Source organism: Myotis daubentonii, chromosome 3, assembly GCF_963259705.1.
Source record: "Myotis daubentonii chromosome 3, mMyoDau2.1, whole genome shotgun sequence".
Lineage (NCBI taxonomy): Eukaryota > Metazoa > Chordata > Mammalia > Chiroptera > Vespertilionidae > Myotis > Myotis daubentonii.
In genome coordinates this window covers 8,364,853-8,381,106 of record NC_081842.1, presented here as the reverse complement: position 1 = coordinate 8,381,106, position 16,254 = coordinate 8,364,853, and the positions used below count along the sequence as shown (strand labels likewise).

At 41.9% G+C, this 16,254-nt stretch overlaps 1 protein-coding gene across 5 annotated transcripts in view; it reads right to left on the bottom strand.

The window, feature by feature from the left end:
- Positions 1 to 16,254, bottom strand: part of TRAPPC10 (trafficking protein particle complex subunit 10) — a 79,847-nt gene that overhangs the window by 56,173 nt on the left and 7,420 nt on the right. For all 5 annotated transcript variants that reach the window (XM_059686580.1, XM_059686581.1, XM_059686583.1 and 2 more), the window contains exon 2: positions 5,197 to 5,278. In XM_059686580.1, the coding sequence (XP_059542563.1) occupies positions 5,197 to 5,278 (82 nt within the window). The remainder of the gene's footprint in view (positions 1 to 5,196; positions 5,279 to 16,254) is intronic.

Here is a 16,254-nt window from a genome sequence, read left to right as displayed (position 1 = left end):
CCGGGAATTGAACATGGAACCTTGGCATATCAGAACAATTCTCTAACTAACTGAGCTACCTGGCCAGGGCAAAAATTTAATCATTTCTATGAGTTCAGAAGTACATATCGACTATTAACCCAACAGGAGTCTTCCAAAATAATTCTAGAAATTATTTTAAACACAATTCACAGCTATACATCAAAGCTCTCTGTCCATAAAACCTATTTTACTCAATGAACTTGCAAGCACAAGAATATGCTATCTAACCAGGGCTATTTGCAACAATACAGACTTCTGAGGAAAATGGACCTGACTACTCCATCTGTAAGTCACTCTAAAAGAAAAGTTTCCCAAACGTCAAAAGTGCAGTCTGAAACTATGAAAGCTAATACTATTGTCACCTGTGCTATCCAGAAAAGAGAACCGTGTGGTGAAAGAGAACCGGTTTTGTTTGCAGAGCACAAATAAAACCATGGTAACCACCCTCCTCCCTTTTCTCAGCACAAGAGGAAAGAACACGGAAACCCCATCGCGTACAAATATCTAACCTAAGGTTATCAGAAGATATGGGTGCTATTTTGTTATATTTCTAAAAATAAATTATGCCACATGTCTCTTTATTCCAAACCTTATTTTCCACCTCTTGAGGCTGTGTCTCCAATCTGAAGAGCATCCCTGCTTCAAGCTGACACCAACCGTATTGAATGTGACCATGCTCACACCTGAACTTGTCTACATCCTATTTGCAGGCTATTTTTATCTGTCTTTTGTAAAATGAATCAAGTTCTCTTTTTCCATCTTAACCATCTATTCCTATTCTGCTGTTGCTTACATTTTTATTTTTAACTAGCGGCCCAGTGCACGAATTCGTGCACATTGAAAGGAAATTAATTAGAAGAAATATTTTAATATCGCTATTTGCCCTTTCTCTATAATAGAAGTGTCAACCAAGTTCACCATCAACAATGACAAATTGAAACACATGTGTGCAATTGGCACCAGCGAGAGCTTTATATATAATAGATAAACTTGCTTAATTAGACCTGCTTTCTGATTTAGCTAAACTTTTTCCAGCACAGTAAAGCACCCCAACTTCTCCTTTAGGTAATTGTCAGTAACACAACAGTAAATATCAACATGAAGCAGATTATTATTGTAGATCACGCAGGGAGAACAAAGCGTAGAATATTTAACTGCAGCAGTGTTTGACTATATTCTGCACAGTGAGAAAACCTGAAGTCATTTTCAAGGTCCACCATTTCTTACTTCTTTTCAGTCCGGTCAAGTTTCTAAGCTTTCTAAATCTCCATTTTCTGGCTAATGAAAAGAAAATAGGATTCCACCAAATCTCCTACCTACCTACTCCAGGACTTCTGTGAGGATCAAATGAGATGAGGCATGGGAAAATGCTTCACAGACATTTGATTAAAGTGTAAAATTTTCCACCTGGCTATAAAGCAAGTCGTGTTCCTGGGCTGAAGAAACTGCAAGGAGGCTAGTCGCTAGAGAGAGGAAGCAGGGCATTGCTATGTGACATCATTATCTGGTGCCCACAGCCACCGTTCCCGGGCTGGACTGGGCTGTGGGCGGCATTTTGCGCCATGGGGTCTTGGAAGCTTCGGCTGCGATTTGGTGGGCTGTTGCTCTGGTTGATGGCGGGGCTTTGTCTGCCCCCTGGTGGTCAGTGCACATCATAGCGACCAGTCAGATGGTCAGATACTTAGCATATTAGCCTTTTATATATATAGATATGCATAAACTTACATTTTCTTTCAAAGACTTAAGTCAACATGTATCTTCCTTGAATGAGACAAGAAAGACAGCACACCTCTCTTTTTCCACATATCTGAAACTTTAGATTTTTTTTTCATTTTTAAAAGAATTGATACCTGCCAAAGCCGGTTTGGCTCAGTGGATGGAGCGTCGGCCTGCGGACTGAAGGGTCCCAGGTTCAATTCCGGTCGGGGGCATGTACCTGGGTTGCGGGCACATCCCCAGTAGGAGATGTGCAGGAGGCAGCTGATCGATGTTTCTCTCTCATCGATGTTTCTAGCTCTCTATCTCTCTCCCTTTCTCTCTGTGAAGAATCAATAAAAATAAAAAAAATTTTTTTTTAAAAGAATTGATACCTTAACTTTAGGAAAATATTTTATGACTTGTTTGCTGGCATCTGCTTCCTTCACCTTGTAAATTCTGAGTTCATTTTTCTTCTTGAGACATCCTTTAATTATTTCAGACAGAGTGGTAAAGTTTCTGATCACATATGTCTAAAAATGTTATTATTTATTGCACTGTTTTCCAACTATTTCTATGTCCTGGTAAGCAGTGAGTAGAATATTTGAATGGCACTCTGGAGTAACACACATGGCTGTGCGCAGCTAGATGTGACAGGGCCCCTCGCCGTCCTGGGCCCCAGCTGGGCTCCAAGGCTAAAAGGAACAAAATCTCTTAGCACCCTGTCTCATCTAGGTGCACGCGCGTACACACGTACACACACACACACACACACACACGTACACACACACACACACACAAGTGCACGTACCTACCCCATCCTCTCTGCCTCACCTACATAGTAGTCTCCGACAGCTGCTCTGATGCAGTTTTCCCTCTTGCACAAATGCTAGGTTCAAAGGTATTTTCCCTCAGTACTTTGAGAAGACTGTCCTTAAATGTCCTATTTTATGCTGCATTTCAAATGTTGAGAGACTGCAAATTTTCCTTTTTCTCCGTTTTCTTCGCATAGCTTTCTGTTTGCTCTGTTTTACTTTTATTCTGCTCGCCTTTCAGCAGGCTCTGATCACTTCTGGGAAAATCTTGATGTTAGTTCTTCAAAAATTGCCTGTTTTCCATTCTCTGTTCTCTCCTCTGAAGCACCTATTAGCTGTCTGTCCATCCTCCTGCTCTTCCTCCCCCTCCCTATGGCTCTATCACAAGTATTGGTTGCCCATATGCCCTGTGCCCCTTATTACTAAGTGTAGGAGCATGGTTCACTAATGAGCCAAGTAATAACACTGTGCTTGCAGTAGCTTTAGGGTGTAACTTTTCTTTTTCTTGGCATTTTTATTTTCTTAAGCTCCCAGTGTCACCATTTGTAAATCTTCCAAAGCTCTCCAACAGAACTGTAAACCCGCTGAGTGCTACCCACACAGTCAGGCATCAGGGATTCTGTTGGTTCCTTTTCCCTGGTGACATCTCCCAGGAGCATAGTCTTACTGCTCCAATCAGGTCCTAAATTTGATGAAGCACCTCCTCCCAAGGTTTTCTAAAACAGGGAGTGTGGTAGCCTTATCCCTTGGGCCACCCAGTTTCTCCTGGATGAATGCTCTCCTCTCTTGCCTGGAGAGCATGGATGTGGCACAGAGTTCTTGGTTCTCAGCTGTATCCCGTTCAGATTTAGACACGCTGATTTTAGAATGGCACTTCTCCCAACTTTTTGCAGTGCCTCATATCCAAGGGTCTGGAGCTTCATGTCCATAGAAAGACTCCCCCCCACCCCCCACTCCAGGGTCCTGCAGGGCAGACAACTGTGGTCACTTCTGCGCATGCACACACACACACACAGGCAGGCATGCATGCAGACACAGGACTGTGGGGGCCCTGCATCCAACTGCTCCCTACCAATGCCCTCTGCCACTATCCTTTCCAGCCTGGTCTTGCCCTCACCTATCAAGGCCCTGACACCTGTCAGGGACTTGTCTGTTCCTCAGGGAGTCTCCTCTGCAGACACATAGGGCTCAGCTGTCTCTCCCAATTCCTCCATCTCTCTTCCTTCCAAAAGGTGCCCAAAAAGGTGTCCACATCTCTTTGATGCCATGATCTCCACCCCCTTTCTCAGTCCTTGTGCATTTATGCCTTTTCAGTCCTTTTTCTCATTTAATGTTTCAGGAAGGTAAAGAGATGAATACATATATTAAATCTATGTAGTTTCTCTACTTCATTTTTCCCTTATAACTCTCTTTATTGTTTCATGGACACACTTTTTTTCTTTTATCTTTCTGAGTGTTTAAATAATGTATACTTATTTGAAATCCTTTTTAAATTACTCCATTTCTTTAGACATTAAATTCCTCCACTAGCTGAATGAAATGTTTTCTCTCGTTCACGGCACTAGGCCTCCTCAGAAGCAGAGCAATCTATATATATAAAAGGCTAATATGCAAAGTGTCTCCTCGGGAGTTCGACGGGGAGTTCAATTGCCCGCTATGACGTGCGTTGACCACGAGGGGGCAGCACGGAACATGGTAGGCGACCAGTGGCAGTGGGAGCAAGGGAAGGAGGAGGTGGGGAGGCAGGGAATATGATCCGCTCTGATTGCTGGCCAGGTCTAGGGACCCTACCCGTGCACGAATTTTGTACACTGGGCCTCTAGTTTTTTCATAAGAGAATTCTCCCACATTCTGTATATTATTTATATCAAATGTTACTGATTAAGCACATTCCTGTAACACAATAATTGGGCACAAAAATTAGACTAGATTCAATAGCGAACCTGGGTAAGTCATCCCCAGAAAGCCACACTAATTCTTCATGGTAAGAATTGGTAGTCAGGAATGAATAATGTAGCAATAATCAGGATTATATGAGCATGAATAACAACAGGACATTTTTATCCACATTGTTAAAATCAGATTACCTATGTTAACAAATTAAAATCCAAACACTTTCTAAAATTAATATCTTACCAGAAATAATCCAAAACCAAGTATTTCCTTTGAACAAGTCATTAAATAAGCAATTACAACAAGGCAGCTGGGGTGGCTGATGTGGTTTCTGTCCTAATTTAAAAAAAACATCTTTCTGTACACTTTCTCATCCTTAAGGAAGAGCATGGGAAGGAGCTCAGGGTGGACAGAGATGTTTATGAGAGTGCAGATAAAGGCCAATCTTCCGCCTTAATGTGGAGTCTGAGTGAGTGCCCGTCTCCTCTCCAAAGCGCCTATGCTTTTAAGATATTCTGATGAACCCTGAAGAATCAGAAATCTTTCCTGTAAAGGCAGGCCTCTAACTCAGAAGAACTGTCTTATTTCTTCCATCGTATGACTCATTAAGAAAATCCATCTATTTCTTAAGGAGGAAGACCCACAGTTGTGATGCTACTCAGTTTCTCCACAGTGCACTGTAGAACTCGGGCTTTAACGTTTACTACTCACTTGTTTACACAGATGTCTAAAAGTGAAAGAGGGAGACACAGCCGAAAAACAAACATCATACCTTCTCCATTCCATCGGTTCTCTCGGCAGCTGCTGTGAAAGTGTTGGGTAAATAGAGGTAAATAAATTCTGATCTCCAGCACCTAAACAGGAATAAAGAGAAATCCAGTTAGGACATTTTTAGGTAAATATAGGCAAAATGGGCTCTAAAATGTATTAAATTAGTAATTTTAGACTATTTCATATTTAGTAAAATGACGTCACAAAACGAGATGTCTCACGTCTTTAAATAACTGGTCTCTAGAAAACCTGGAACCTGACATATGTGATCTAACTTAACCCTCATGACACCTCCAAGAGTAGGTATGACTTTTTCCTCGAGGAGAGTAAGGGCACAAAAAGTTGAGTAACTTGGCCAAAGCCTCAGAGCTCAGGAAAGATGGGGCCTCTCAACTCCACCCAGTTTCACTCCTGAGTCTGCTCTGCAGCCACTGCTTTCTCCAACTTCAAGAGAACAGCCAGCCAGAACATTCCAGGCAGCAAAGTAAACCTGAAGAGGTGCACATGAACTTCGTCATCAAACTAAATTCAGTCTGCATCAAAATAGCATCGGGAGCAAAACCATACAAAACACCCACCATGCAGCCTCTCACTCAGACCCCACAGGAACTCCTAGGAGGCAAGGCCAAACCTGGAGCCCGCTCGACAGAAGGAAGAGTAGGTGAGAGGCGTTCAGAGCACGCCCTTGACTGGCAGACACTGGTCATGAAACACACACACCCGTGGCCTGACTTTAACTGCATACACACTCAGCTTTCCACTCAGCTCTTTCTCAGTAGTTTTAACAGAATGGAAAAGCCCACTTAGCTCTCATAAAAGGATAGTATAACCACACTGTCATACATAAGCTAGAAAAGAAAAGAACCTTTTTAATATAGATTACTCAAAGTCTTATACTCAGAGGATCCTCTGACTTTAAGCAAAACCACTTTCCAAATTGCTTTAATATTGATCTTAGAGAAAACATGGGGAATTGATGGGGGCCATTAAAACACTTGCTTGCTTTGCTCTTGTGAACCTACAAAAACAAAAACAAAAAAAACCTCCCCAAACCATGTAACAATGTCGAGTCACTGCTGAGAGTAATGACATTGTGGGCAGCTGAGTTGTCAGTATCAGAAGGCGGTGAGGCACGGTGAGGGCACCACGCTGCCAGCCTGAACACCTGAATCCCCGTCTCAGCTTCCCATCTGCTAGCTGAACAGCCTGGGGAGACCATCTACCTCTCCTGTGCCTCAGGGGACCATCTGTGAAATGGGAAAGTAAGACTACCTCCCCAACAGGCTGTGGTGAAGAGTAAATGATTCAACACCAATAAATAACCCTGAACAAGGCCAGAAGCAAATACTTCATAAGGGTATTATTACTACATTTTTGTTAAAATAAAATAAAAATTTTATGTCTCAACTTCTCATTTTTCATCATGTTCATTTCTTTGGTAGTCATTCTAAAAATCATTAAAGTAAGAAAATCTTCAGTTAGATTTCCTATCTCTGATTGCCAACTTTCATTGCCTCTTTAAAAGGTTCCAAGGTTAACATACAAAAATCACCACTCTGCTACACAGAACTTAGGGCGGCTGCATGAAAGCTTCCTCCTTGTTCACTCGATTTTCTATAAAGTCTCACATAAATGCCAAGTTAACATGCACACAGGGTGAAAAAGCGAAATGCTTCCTGCACCCCTCCCCGTAAGCTACTTCCCCCAGGAAATCCGTTCACAATAAAACATTCTAAATGGAGACTCTAAAATAACAACTTTTCTTACATTCTATCATGTAATAAATATTGAATCTGGGTCCAAATTTTCATTTTAAAATACTATAGGTTAATTAGCATATCTGTCAAGGGCAAAGATGTCATCTGACAACTGGGAACTTAACATGTGTCCATTTGACCTCAGTGCCTGTTGTGAACTGTGTGCCTTCCCCCCTCCCCCATTCTTATATTGAAACTGTACTAAGGTCTTCGAAAAGGTAATGAAAAGACCATGTGAGACACAGCAAGAAGGTGGCCATTTACAAGCTAAGGAAAGAGGTTGCAGAAACCTACTCTGTGGATACATGGACTTCCAGCCACCAGAACTGTTAGAAAATAAGTCTCTGTTGTTTAAGCCACCCAGTGTGTGGCATTTTGTTATGACAGCCCTGGCAAACTAATACAGTATCCTAATTTACATTTGAAGGTCAAATTCTTCTAAACCACTGAAGCTCTACATTGAACAAGAATGGAGAAAAGGCACCATGATTTTCTCCAAATACACAGTTATTATCCTATCCTATATATAACAGCGGAACAACCGGTCGCTATGACATGCACTGATCACCAGGGGGCAGACGCTCAATGCAGGAGCTGCCCCCTGGTGGTCAGTGCGCTCCCACGAGGGGGGGGGGGGGGCGGGTCACTCAGCCAGAAGCTCTGAGCTGGGCTCATGGCCAGTGAGCGCAGGTGGCAGGAGCCTCTCCCACCTCCGTGGCAGTCAGTCAGACATCCCTTGAGGACTCCAGGACTGTGAGAGGGCGCAGGCCGGGCTAAGGGACCACCCCCCGCCGCCCCCCCCAAGTGCATGAATCTCGTGCACCGGGCCTCTAGTTAATTATAATACTCTTCGGTCTTTATTATCATAAAAATTAGAGATGCCTTTGAAAATGGGCTATAAAGAGCCAGAGAATGAAACAGAAAGATAGGAAAGGGTTTATGTGTAAAACTCCCCCAAAATTAAATCTCAGTTTATGTGACAGGTAATTAAATTAACAGTATATACTTTGTAGCTTCCCAAAGTAGCCCGAGCTTTGAGGGCTGAATTGTAAGAGCAATAACTTCCAGGCTGAGTTTTCATTTTAATCCCACGGACAGAGACAAACCAAGGATTCAGCTATTAGAAAACAGCTACTAAAAGCAAAAATGAGGCTTAAGATAGACGTGCCTGTGCTCAGAGAACCCTGTTCAGAAACTTGCTGTGTTCATTTTTTTCTGACTCAAGAGGCCTATTAACAACAACTAAGATTTCTTTTTCTTTTTATGAGAGGAGGAAGACTTTTCAAACAATAAGAGGAATTCAAAGTACAATCTCATTAAATCTCTCCGTGTGTGTGTGTACATATGCTACCAGTTCTCAACACTAAGTAGGGGACACATGGAGATCTGAGCATTCAGTAACACCTGAGGGCAGCTCCAGGGATGTGCATGGTCGTCCCCTGCCCCTTACCATATCAGTGCAAGGCAGTACCCTGGCAGGGGGATGAGTAGGGGTAGGCACAGGAGGCATTCAAGTGTGAAGGGAAACATCAGGGGACAGTCACTTTGCTCTGAAGAGAGGGTCATGGGCACTCTGCCTGGGTGCTGCCCAGACCCACTAGGCACCTGCCCCCAGGCTGAGGAAAGGCCAGTTCAGATACTCCCCGGGAAAGGCAGGCAGAGCCTTAGGTTTCTTTCCCCCCCCCCCCAATTTTATTTTATTTTATTTTTTTATATATTTTATTGATTTTTTACGGAGAGGAAGGGAGAGAGATAGAGAGTTAGAAACATCGATGAGAGAGAAGCATCGATCAGCTGCCTCCTGCACATCCCCCACTGGGGATGTGCCCGCAACCCAGGTACATGCCCTTGACCGGAATCGAACCTGGGACCCTTCAGTCTGCAGGCCGACGCTCTATCCACTGAGCCAAACCGGCTTTGGCCCCCCCCAATTTTATTTTATTTTACTTTTCCATCACCATTTCTCCTCTCTATGCCCTCTTCCACTTCCACCCATACCCCTCCAGACCCACAATCACACACTGTTGTCCATGCCCATGAGTTCTCTCTCTTTTTCTTTTTTTTTTTTTTTTTTTGCTTAATCCCTCCCCCCTCCTTAACCTACCCCATTCCCAGAGCTGTCTGCCTGCTCGAGCCCTAGGTTTCTGATTATATGATCCTGTTTTCTTATTACTTATGCCAGCTGTAACTGGATTTTCTGTTACATGTGGTCAGATGACAGACCTTCACTATTTCCTGAATTATGTCTGCATACTCTGAGATTTTTACAAGCATAAATCCATGTATTAATCATGTAATTTAAAATTTTTATGTCTTAAGAGCAGATAGCTAATTAAACATGGAGGAAAGAATTAAAAAAGATGATTTCAGTGACTTAAGCATAAATGAATCATATCTCAACAAATTCTGCTTAACATTTTCTTTGAAACAGAAGGACTTAGGGTCTAAATTATAGAGGAAGTAATTAGCAACTTATATCAACATTAAAAAGACACTAACAGGTCTAATTTACAAAACACAGGTCACTACAGATATAGATGTAGCATTTATTTTAGATATTAGATCACCAACAATAAGTCAATAAGAAATTGGCCATTTTTAAAGAAACTCTAGACTTCGAAGAAGTTGATTATAACTAAAAATAGAATCCTATAGGCTAGGCGGTCTTTTTAGACCCAAGATGCTATCGCTAAAATGATAAGCTAATCAAAGCCTAGTAACAGGCCCATATAAACCCAATGATAACAATGTTGCTGCTGCTATCCAGCAATGTGGTCGGGTTAGTTAAAGCTGTCGTCAGAGTCATATGTCATCTGTTTTACCATTCGTCAACCTAAAGGGTAACAGAACTGTGTACTGTCAATCATTTTATGCACAAAACCTTTTACTTTAGGTCCACTAAAACTGCAAAGTCACAAACTTATTTAATATTAAACAATTTTTAAATTCATATTTTGGCTCAGGCCAGGTGGCCCAACTGGTTGGAGCACTGTCCTGTATACCAAAGGGTTACAGGTTCGACTCCCAGTCAGGGCACATAGGTTGCATGATCAATCCCTAGAACTTGGGCACATCGTGAGGCAACAAATCGATGTTTTTCTCTCTCTCTCTAAAAATCAATAAAAACATATCCTCAGGTGAGAATTTTTAAAAATCATATTTTAATCCTGAACAGTCAATTGAACCATATTTTAATCCTTAACAGTCAATTGATACTTAATGAGCAGAGGACTCCAGGATGTCACAGCTCAGCACATCCTGTCACTTCATCGCTGGCTTTCATGGTATGCCTATGCCATAGCCCTCCTCCTGATCCTTCCTGTGAACATGCACATGAGGACATACACATGCGCTCTCTCCCACTTTCCCAGTACCAAGTCTAGATAAGTTACTTTCCCTGGTAAGTGTAATCAAAGCAGGGGGGAGTACAAAGTATATTAGTGTTAATCAAGTTTTATACTCTGGGAATCTGTAGAAAAGGGACTAAATAGATATAGAGAGTCTACTACAAGATATAAAATCCCAAAGTCTTTCTTTTCCATCAGTAAACATAATTAGCACACATGCCAAGTGTTAAAAGGGTTTGAGCAAACACTTGTAACCAGGGGGACAACAGTTACCTCTAATACTCAGAGACCAGACTAGACTTAAAATTGGAGAGTCTAAACAAAAAGATTGGATAAATGCATATAAATATAAGAATACTGAAGAATCAGTCTTTGTTTTAAAAAAATGTTTTTAAAGATGATTGTAGCAGTCTGAATTACAGCACTTGTAAATTCATGAAGAGATCATGTATTTTAAAAAAACTGCCCGGCAGTGTGGCTCAGTGGTTGAACTTTGATCTATGAATCAGGAGGTCACAGTTTGATTTCTGGTCAAGGCACATGCCTCGGTTGCAATGTTAATCCTCAGTAGGGGGCGTGCAGGAGGCAGCTGATCCATGATTCGCTATCTTCATTGATGTTTCTATCTCTCCCTCCCTTCCTCTCTGAAATCAATAAAAATATATTAAATTTTTTTTTTCAAAGTCTCAGGCCCACTCAGACCTGTTGAATCAGAAACTCTGGTGCAGCCTGGGGGTTCTAACAAGTCCTCAGAGCACTGGGATGTAGCTCCTTTGAGAACCTCGCTCTAACTCTGTCATCCCCAAGTATCCATGAAAACAGAAAGAAAGAAAATACAGAAGATAGAGCAGTTCATTAAAACCCTGAAGTCCTGAATTTGCATTGAAAAGATCAGTGTGAATTTAGGACTCTAACTTTAAAGTCCTAGCTCTATTCCCCTGAAAAGGCTCAGCATCACTTTAGAAGCCGAGGCATGCAGACTGGGCTCTCAAAATACCACCTCCCACCACAGGGAGTCAGGGCTCCTTGGAGAAATGGCTGATTCCAGGTCTTGGGCAAGAAATGTACAAAATGAGTCTGGGACCATCTTGTTACCGCAGCTAGCAAAGAAACTAACAAAACTTCGTACATCTCAGAAGCCAAAGCAGTTGTTCAGGATGGAACAACTCGCTTACCAATTAGGATGACAACTTCAATGGGTGGAAACAAATCAACAGTATTAAAATTTTTAAGTTATTTTCTTTTTAAAAAAATGTTTTTATTGATTTTAGAGAGAGGAAGGGAGACGTACAGAGAGATAGAAACATCAATGAGAGAGAACCATGGGTCAGCTGCCTCCACATGTCCCCTACTGCGGATGGAGCCTGCAACCTAGGCACGTGCCCTGACTGGGAATCAAACTGGTGGTTCATGGATCGATGCTCAACAACTAAGCCACAACAGCTGGCCATAAGTTCTTAACAATACTTCAAACACACACACACACACACACACACACACACACACACACAAATTGACCATAACTAAAGGAACTAATGAACCAGCTGACTCTGAAAACAGTACATAAAGGAAATGATGAAGCACTTAGTCTGCCTTCCTGTACACACTATACCACTGGGAAACCAATAATAGAAACATACGTCCATATGTGTGTATATGCATATACACATACTCCTATACAGAAATATTTCAGCTAATAAAAAAGAAAATGTAAAATTAGAATATCACCATTTTATAACCCTGCGGGAATTAATGACATGAGAATAAATGACTGCTAACATCACAAAAAAGAGAGACCACCAGACATTATGCACGGGCTGATGGAAGAACACACTACCACCTATGAAATGGTCTTGCCAAAAATAATCCAACCCGAATCTGACCCTGCCTCTGGCTCCAACAACCACTTTACAGGAAACACAGAGGGCAAAGGATGGTATTCAAGGACAACACAAGACGCAGTTGGCAAAGTCCAGACAAGGGGTGGACACTGCCACAGGATTAACAACCTGGGATCTTGAACAATTTGCAAGGAATGAAAGGGAAGTGGAAGGGAAACCAGATGGAGGTGGTCAATGGGGGGGGGTGGGCGTGGGATATCTGTAATACTTTTAGCCATAAAGATAAACTTTAAAAAATAAATGGAAGGGAAACCAAGATTTTAAGAGAAACTGAAAACACTTATCTGAAAACTTTGATACAAATTAATTCAAAGAGTAAAAAAAAAGGCACACTATAAATGTAAACACTGAATATTTGATATTAAGAATTTTTTAGGTGTTGTAAAGGTTTTGTAGTTATGTTTTTTGTTTGTTTATTTTAGAATGAACTTTTTATGAATTTTTCTTTATTGATTTAAGAGAGAAACATTGATCTGTTGTTCCACCCATCTATGCATTCATTGTTTCATTTTGGTATGTGTCCTGACCAGTGATCAAACCTGTAACCTTGGCGTATTGGGATGATCCTCCAACCAACTGAGCCACTCTGGTCAGGCTGTAGGGTTTCTTTATAATATTCTGTTTACTTTTGTACAAAGTTACAAGTTTCCATAATAAAAAGTTTGAAATTATACAACTCTCCCACTTCTCTTACCTTTTACTCCTCTTTCTTTTTGCCATAGCACTTACCACCTATTATCTTCTATATATATAAAAGCCTAAGCAACTGAACGACTGAACAACCAGTCAACCTGTCACTATGATGCGCACTGACCACCAGGGGGCAGATGCTCAATGCAGGAGCTGCCCCCTGGTGGTCAGTGTGCTCCCATAGCGGGAGCGCTGCTCAGCTTATGGGTGCTAGATGCCGGGCTCATGGCTGCCAAGCACACCTATGGCGGCGCGAGCCTCTCCCGCCTCCACGGCAGCGCTACTGAGCAGGAGCAGGGCAGGCCCAGTGGGGCCAGGATGAGTGGGAGCTGTGCCTGGCCTGGGCTCAGGCTCCTCCCCGGCTGCCTACTGCTTCGTGCACTACTACATCCCCCGAGGGGCCAAGCCTGCGGGGATTGGGCCAAAACTGGCAGACCAACATCCCCCAAGGGGTCCCAAATTGTGAGAGGGTGCAGGCCAGGCTAAGGGACACCACCGGTGCACGAATCCATGCACTGGGCCTCTGGTAGCATATAATTTACTGTTTATGTATGTTATACATTTCCTCATGCTAGAATGTAAGCTCTAAGAGGGCTGATATTGTTGTTCACAAATGTAACCCAAGCATCTCCAAGAGTGCCTGGCATATAACAGAGGCTGAGTGGATATTTGTTGACTGGTGAGTCTAGCCCGGTGGTTGGCAAACTGCGGCTCAGCAAATCATGGCTCGAGAGCCACATGCGGCTCTTTGGCCCCTTCAGTGTGGCTCTTCCACAAAATACCAACTTCTGTGCATGGGCCACGAAGTTTCAATCGCACTGTACGTGTGTGCCAGCACGTGGTTATTTTGTGGAAGAGCCACACTGAACGGGCCAAAGGGCCGCATGTGGCTTGCGAGCCACAGTTTGCCGACCACAGGTCTAGCTTGACTACTTCATATTTTACACAAGACAATCTAAGGCCCCCAAAGGACAGGATATCCTACAGCAGAAGTGATGATAGGGTTGGGCACCAGAATATGTTCTCAGAATACAAACTTAATTTTAGATTATACTAAAAATTTCTAGTGTAGCTAACTTAGTTCTTAGATTACTAAACTAAAGGAAGTGATTTTTTATTTTATTTAACTCCACAGGAAATGCTTTCTCACAGGGCTAATTTTAGGGAAAACACCCCTTCCATGTGGGCAGAGGGTGCCTGACTGCCCAACTACTTGGTAAAGTTATTACGGTAGAGGGGCATCAGCCACCGTGATGCAGGTCCTCCTTACACTACCAAACACTGAGGGACCTAGTCAAGCCCAGTGATGCCCTCAGGTCTTCACACCTTCAGAAAGGCCTCTGACAGCCCTTCCCATTGTTCAGCTTGAAGCTTAGAAACTTTCTAATGGATCCAGATGAATTAAAAGTGCCCATAAAAGGTGAGTTACAGATTTTGTAAAAATTACTACCCAAAAGTGTTGTTAGTTCCAAGGTAACTACCTAAAATTTCAGCTCTGAAATCAATGCAATGACTTCCAAATGCTAAACAGATCTGTCAAAAATAAGAAAAATGTCCTGATATACATACCTGTTGCTTTATATTCTCTCCTCACTTTGTGAAAAATGTAACAAACAAGGACCTAAAACAGTAATACTGAGGAAGGAATCATCATGTAACAATGGCCAAGAAGTCAAATAAGGACATTTATTTCCCTTGAGGGAGGGGGGGAGACAGACTGCAAAAAGGGCTCATCTTTTTCTAAGAGATCATCCCACCTTGTGTCAACTTCTGGAGCCCAATTTCCAGATGCCAAGGAATAAATTCCCATTGTCAGGAGGAGAGTGGGACACACCTCCAAAGGCAGAAGTGATATAAAAGCCCAAGACACTCACTGGGTGCTGGCCAATATGCACTGGGTATAGGGATAAACAGGGTCCCCAAAATTTGTGCACATCCTGACACCCAGAACCTGTGAATGGGACTTTGGAAAAAGGGCCTTGTAGATGTACTTAAGTTAAGGATCTCAAATGAAATCATTCCAGATCATCTGGATGGGCTCTAAATGTCTGATAAAAGACCAAAGAGAAAACACAGGGAGAGAGAAGGCCTTGTGAAGACGAGGCAGAGATGAGAGGAATGCAGCTACAAGCCCAGACCGCCAAAAACCCTGGGAGGGAGTGCAGCCCTGCTGACCCCTTGATTTTCAACTTCTGGTCCCCAGAACTGTGAGAAATTAAATTTCTGTTCTTTTAAGCCACCTAGTTTCTGATCATTTGTTACAGCAAAAACTAATACATATGATATAATATATAAAAATGAAGCGCACATTTTTTCCTAGTGCTATTTCATCTTCTAGACATGTTTTTTGCTATATCTCTTAAGCATCAAAATAAACACAGGTAATTCTGAAGAGGTCCAATCACCAATAAACACATAAAAAGAGCCTCACTAATCATCAGGTATGGGCACACAAAACAACTACGATGACCTTGGGCTGGGCAAAGTATTCTTAGATACACTATCAAAAGTACAATCCATAAGAGCAAAAAAAAATATTAACTAGACTTCATCAAAATGAAAAACATTTGTGCTTCAAAAGACACCATTGAGAAAATATTCGTAAATCATCTATCTAATAAAGCCCGTATACCCAGAAAATATAATAAACTCTTACAACTGAATGACAATCTAATTTTTAAATGGGCAAATAATTTGAATAAATAATTCACTAAAGAAGATATATAAATGGCTAATAAGAACAAGCAAAGATGCTCAATATCACTAATCATTAGGGAAGTACATATTAAAACCAAAATCAGATACCACTTCATGCCCACAAGGATGACTATAACAAAAAAGACAGGCAAGTATCAGCAAAGATCTGGATAAACTGGGACCCTAACATATTGCTGGTGGGAGTGTTAAGCAGTACAGCCACTTTGGAAAACAACTTGAAAGCTTCTTAAAAAGTTAGACATAAGCTTATCATACAAAATAGCAATTCTGCTCCCAAGAATCTTTCCATGGAAATTAAAAACACAAGTGCAAAAAAATAAAAACGCAAGTCCACACATACAAATATTCATAAAAGCCAAAAACTGGAAACAAAATGTCCATCAACTGGTGAAAGGATAAACAAAATGTGGTCCACCCATACAGTGGAATACTATTCAGCAATAAAAAGGGAACAGATGATAAATGGTGCAACATGGATGAACCTCAAAAACCAGTGTGAAAGAAGCCAGACACCAAGACTGATGTCATTTCTATGAAATGTCTAGAAAGCACACGTGTAGAGACAGAAAACAGACTGGTGGATGCCTATGCCTGGGGTGGGAGCAGGGATTAACTGCAAAAAGTACAACGGAATTTCTTGGGGTGA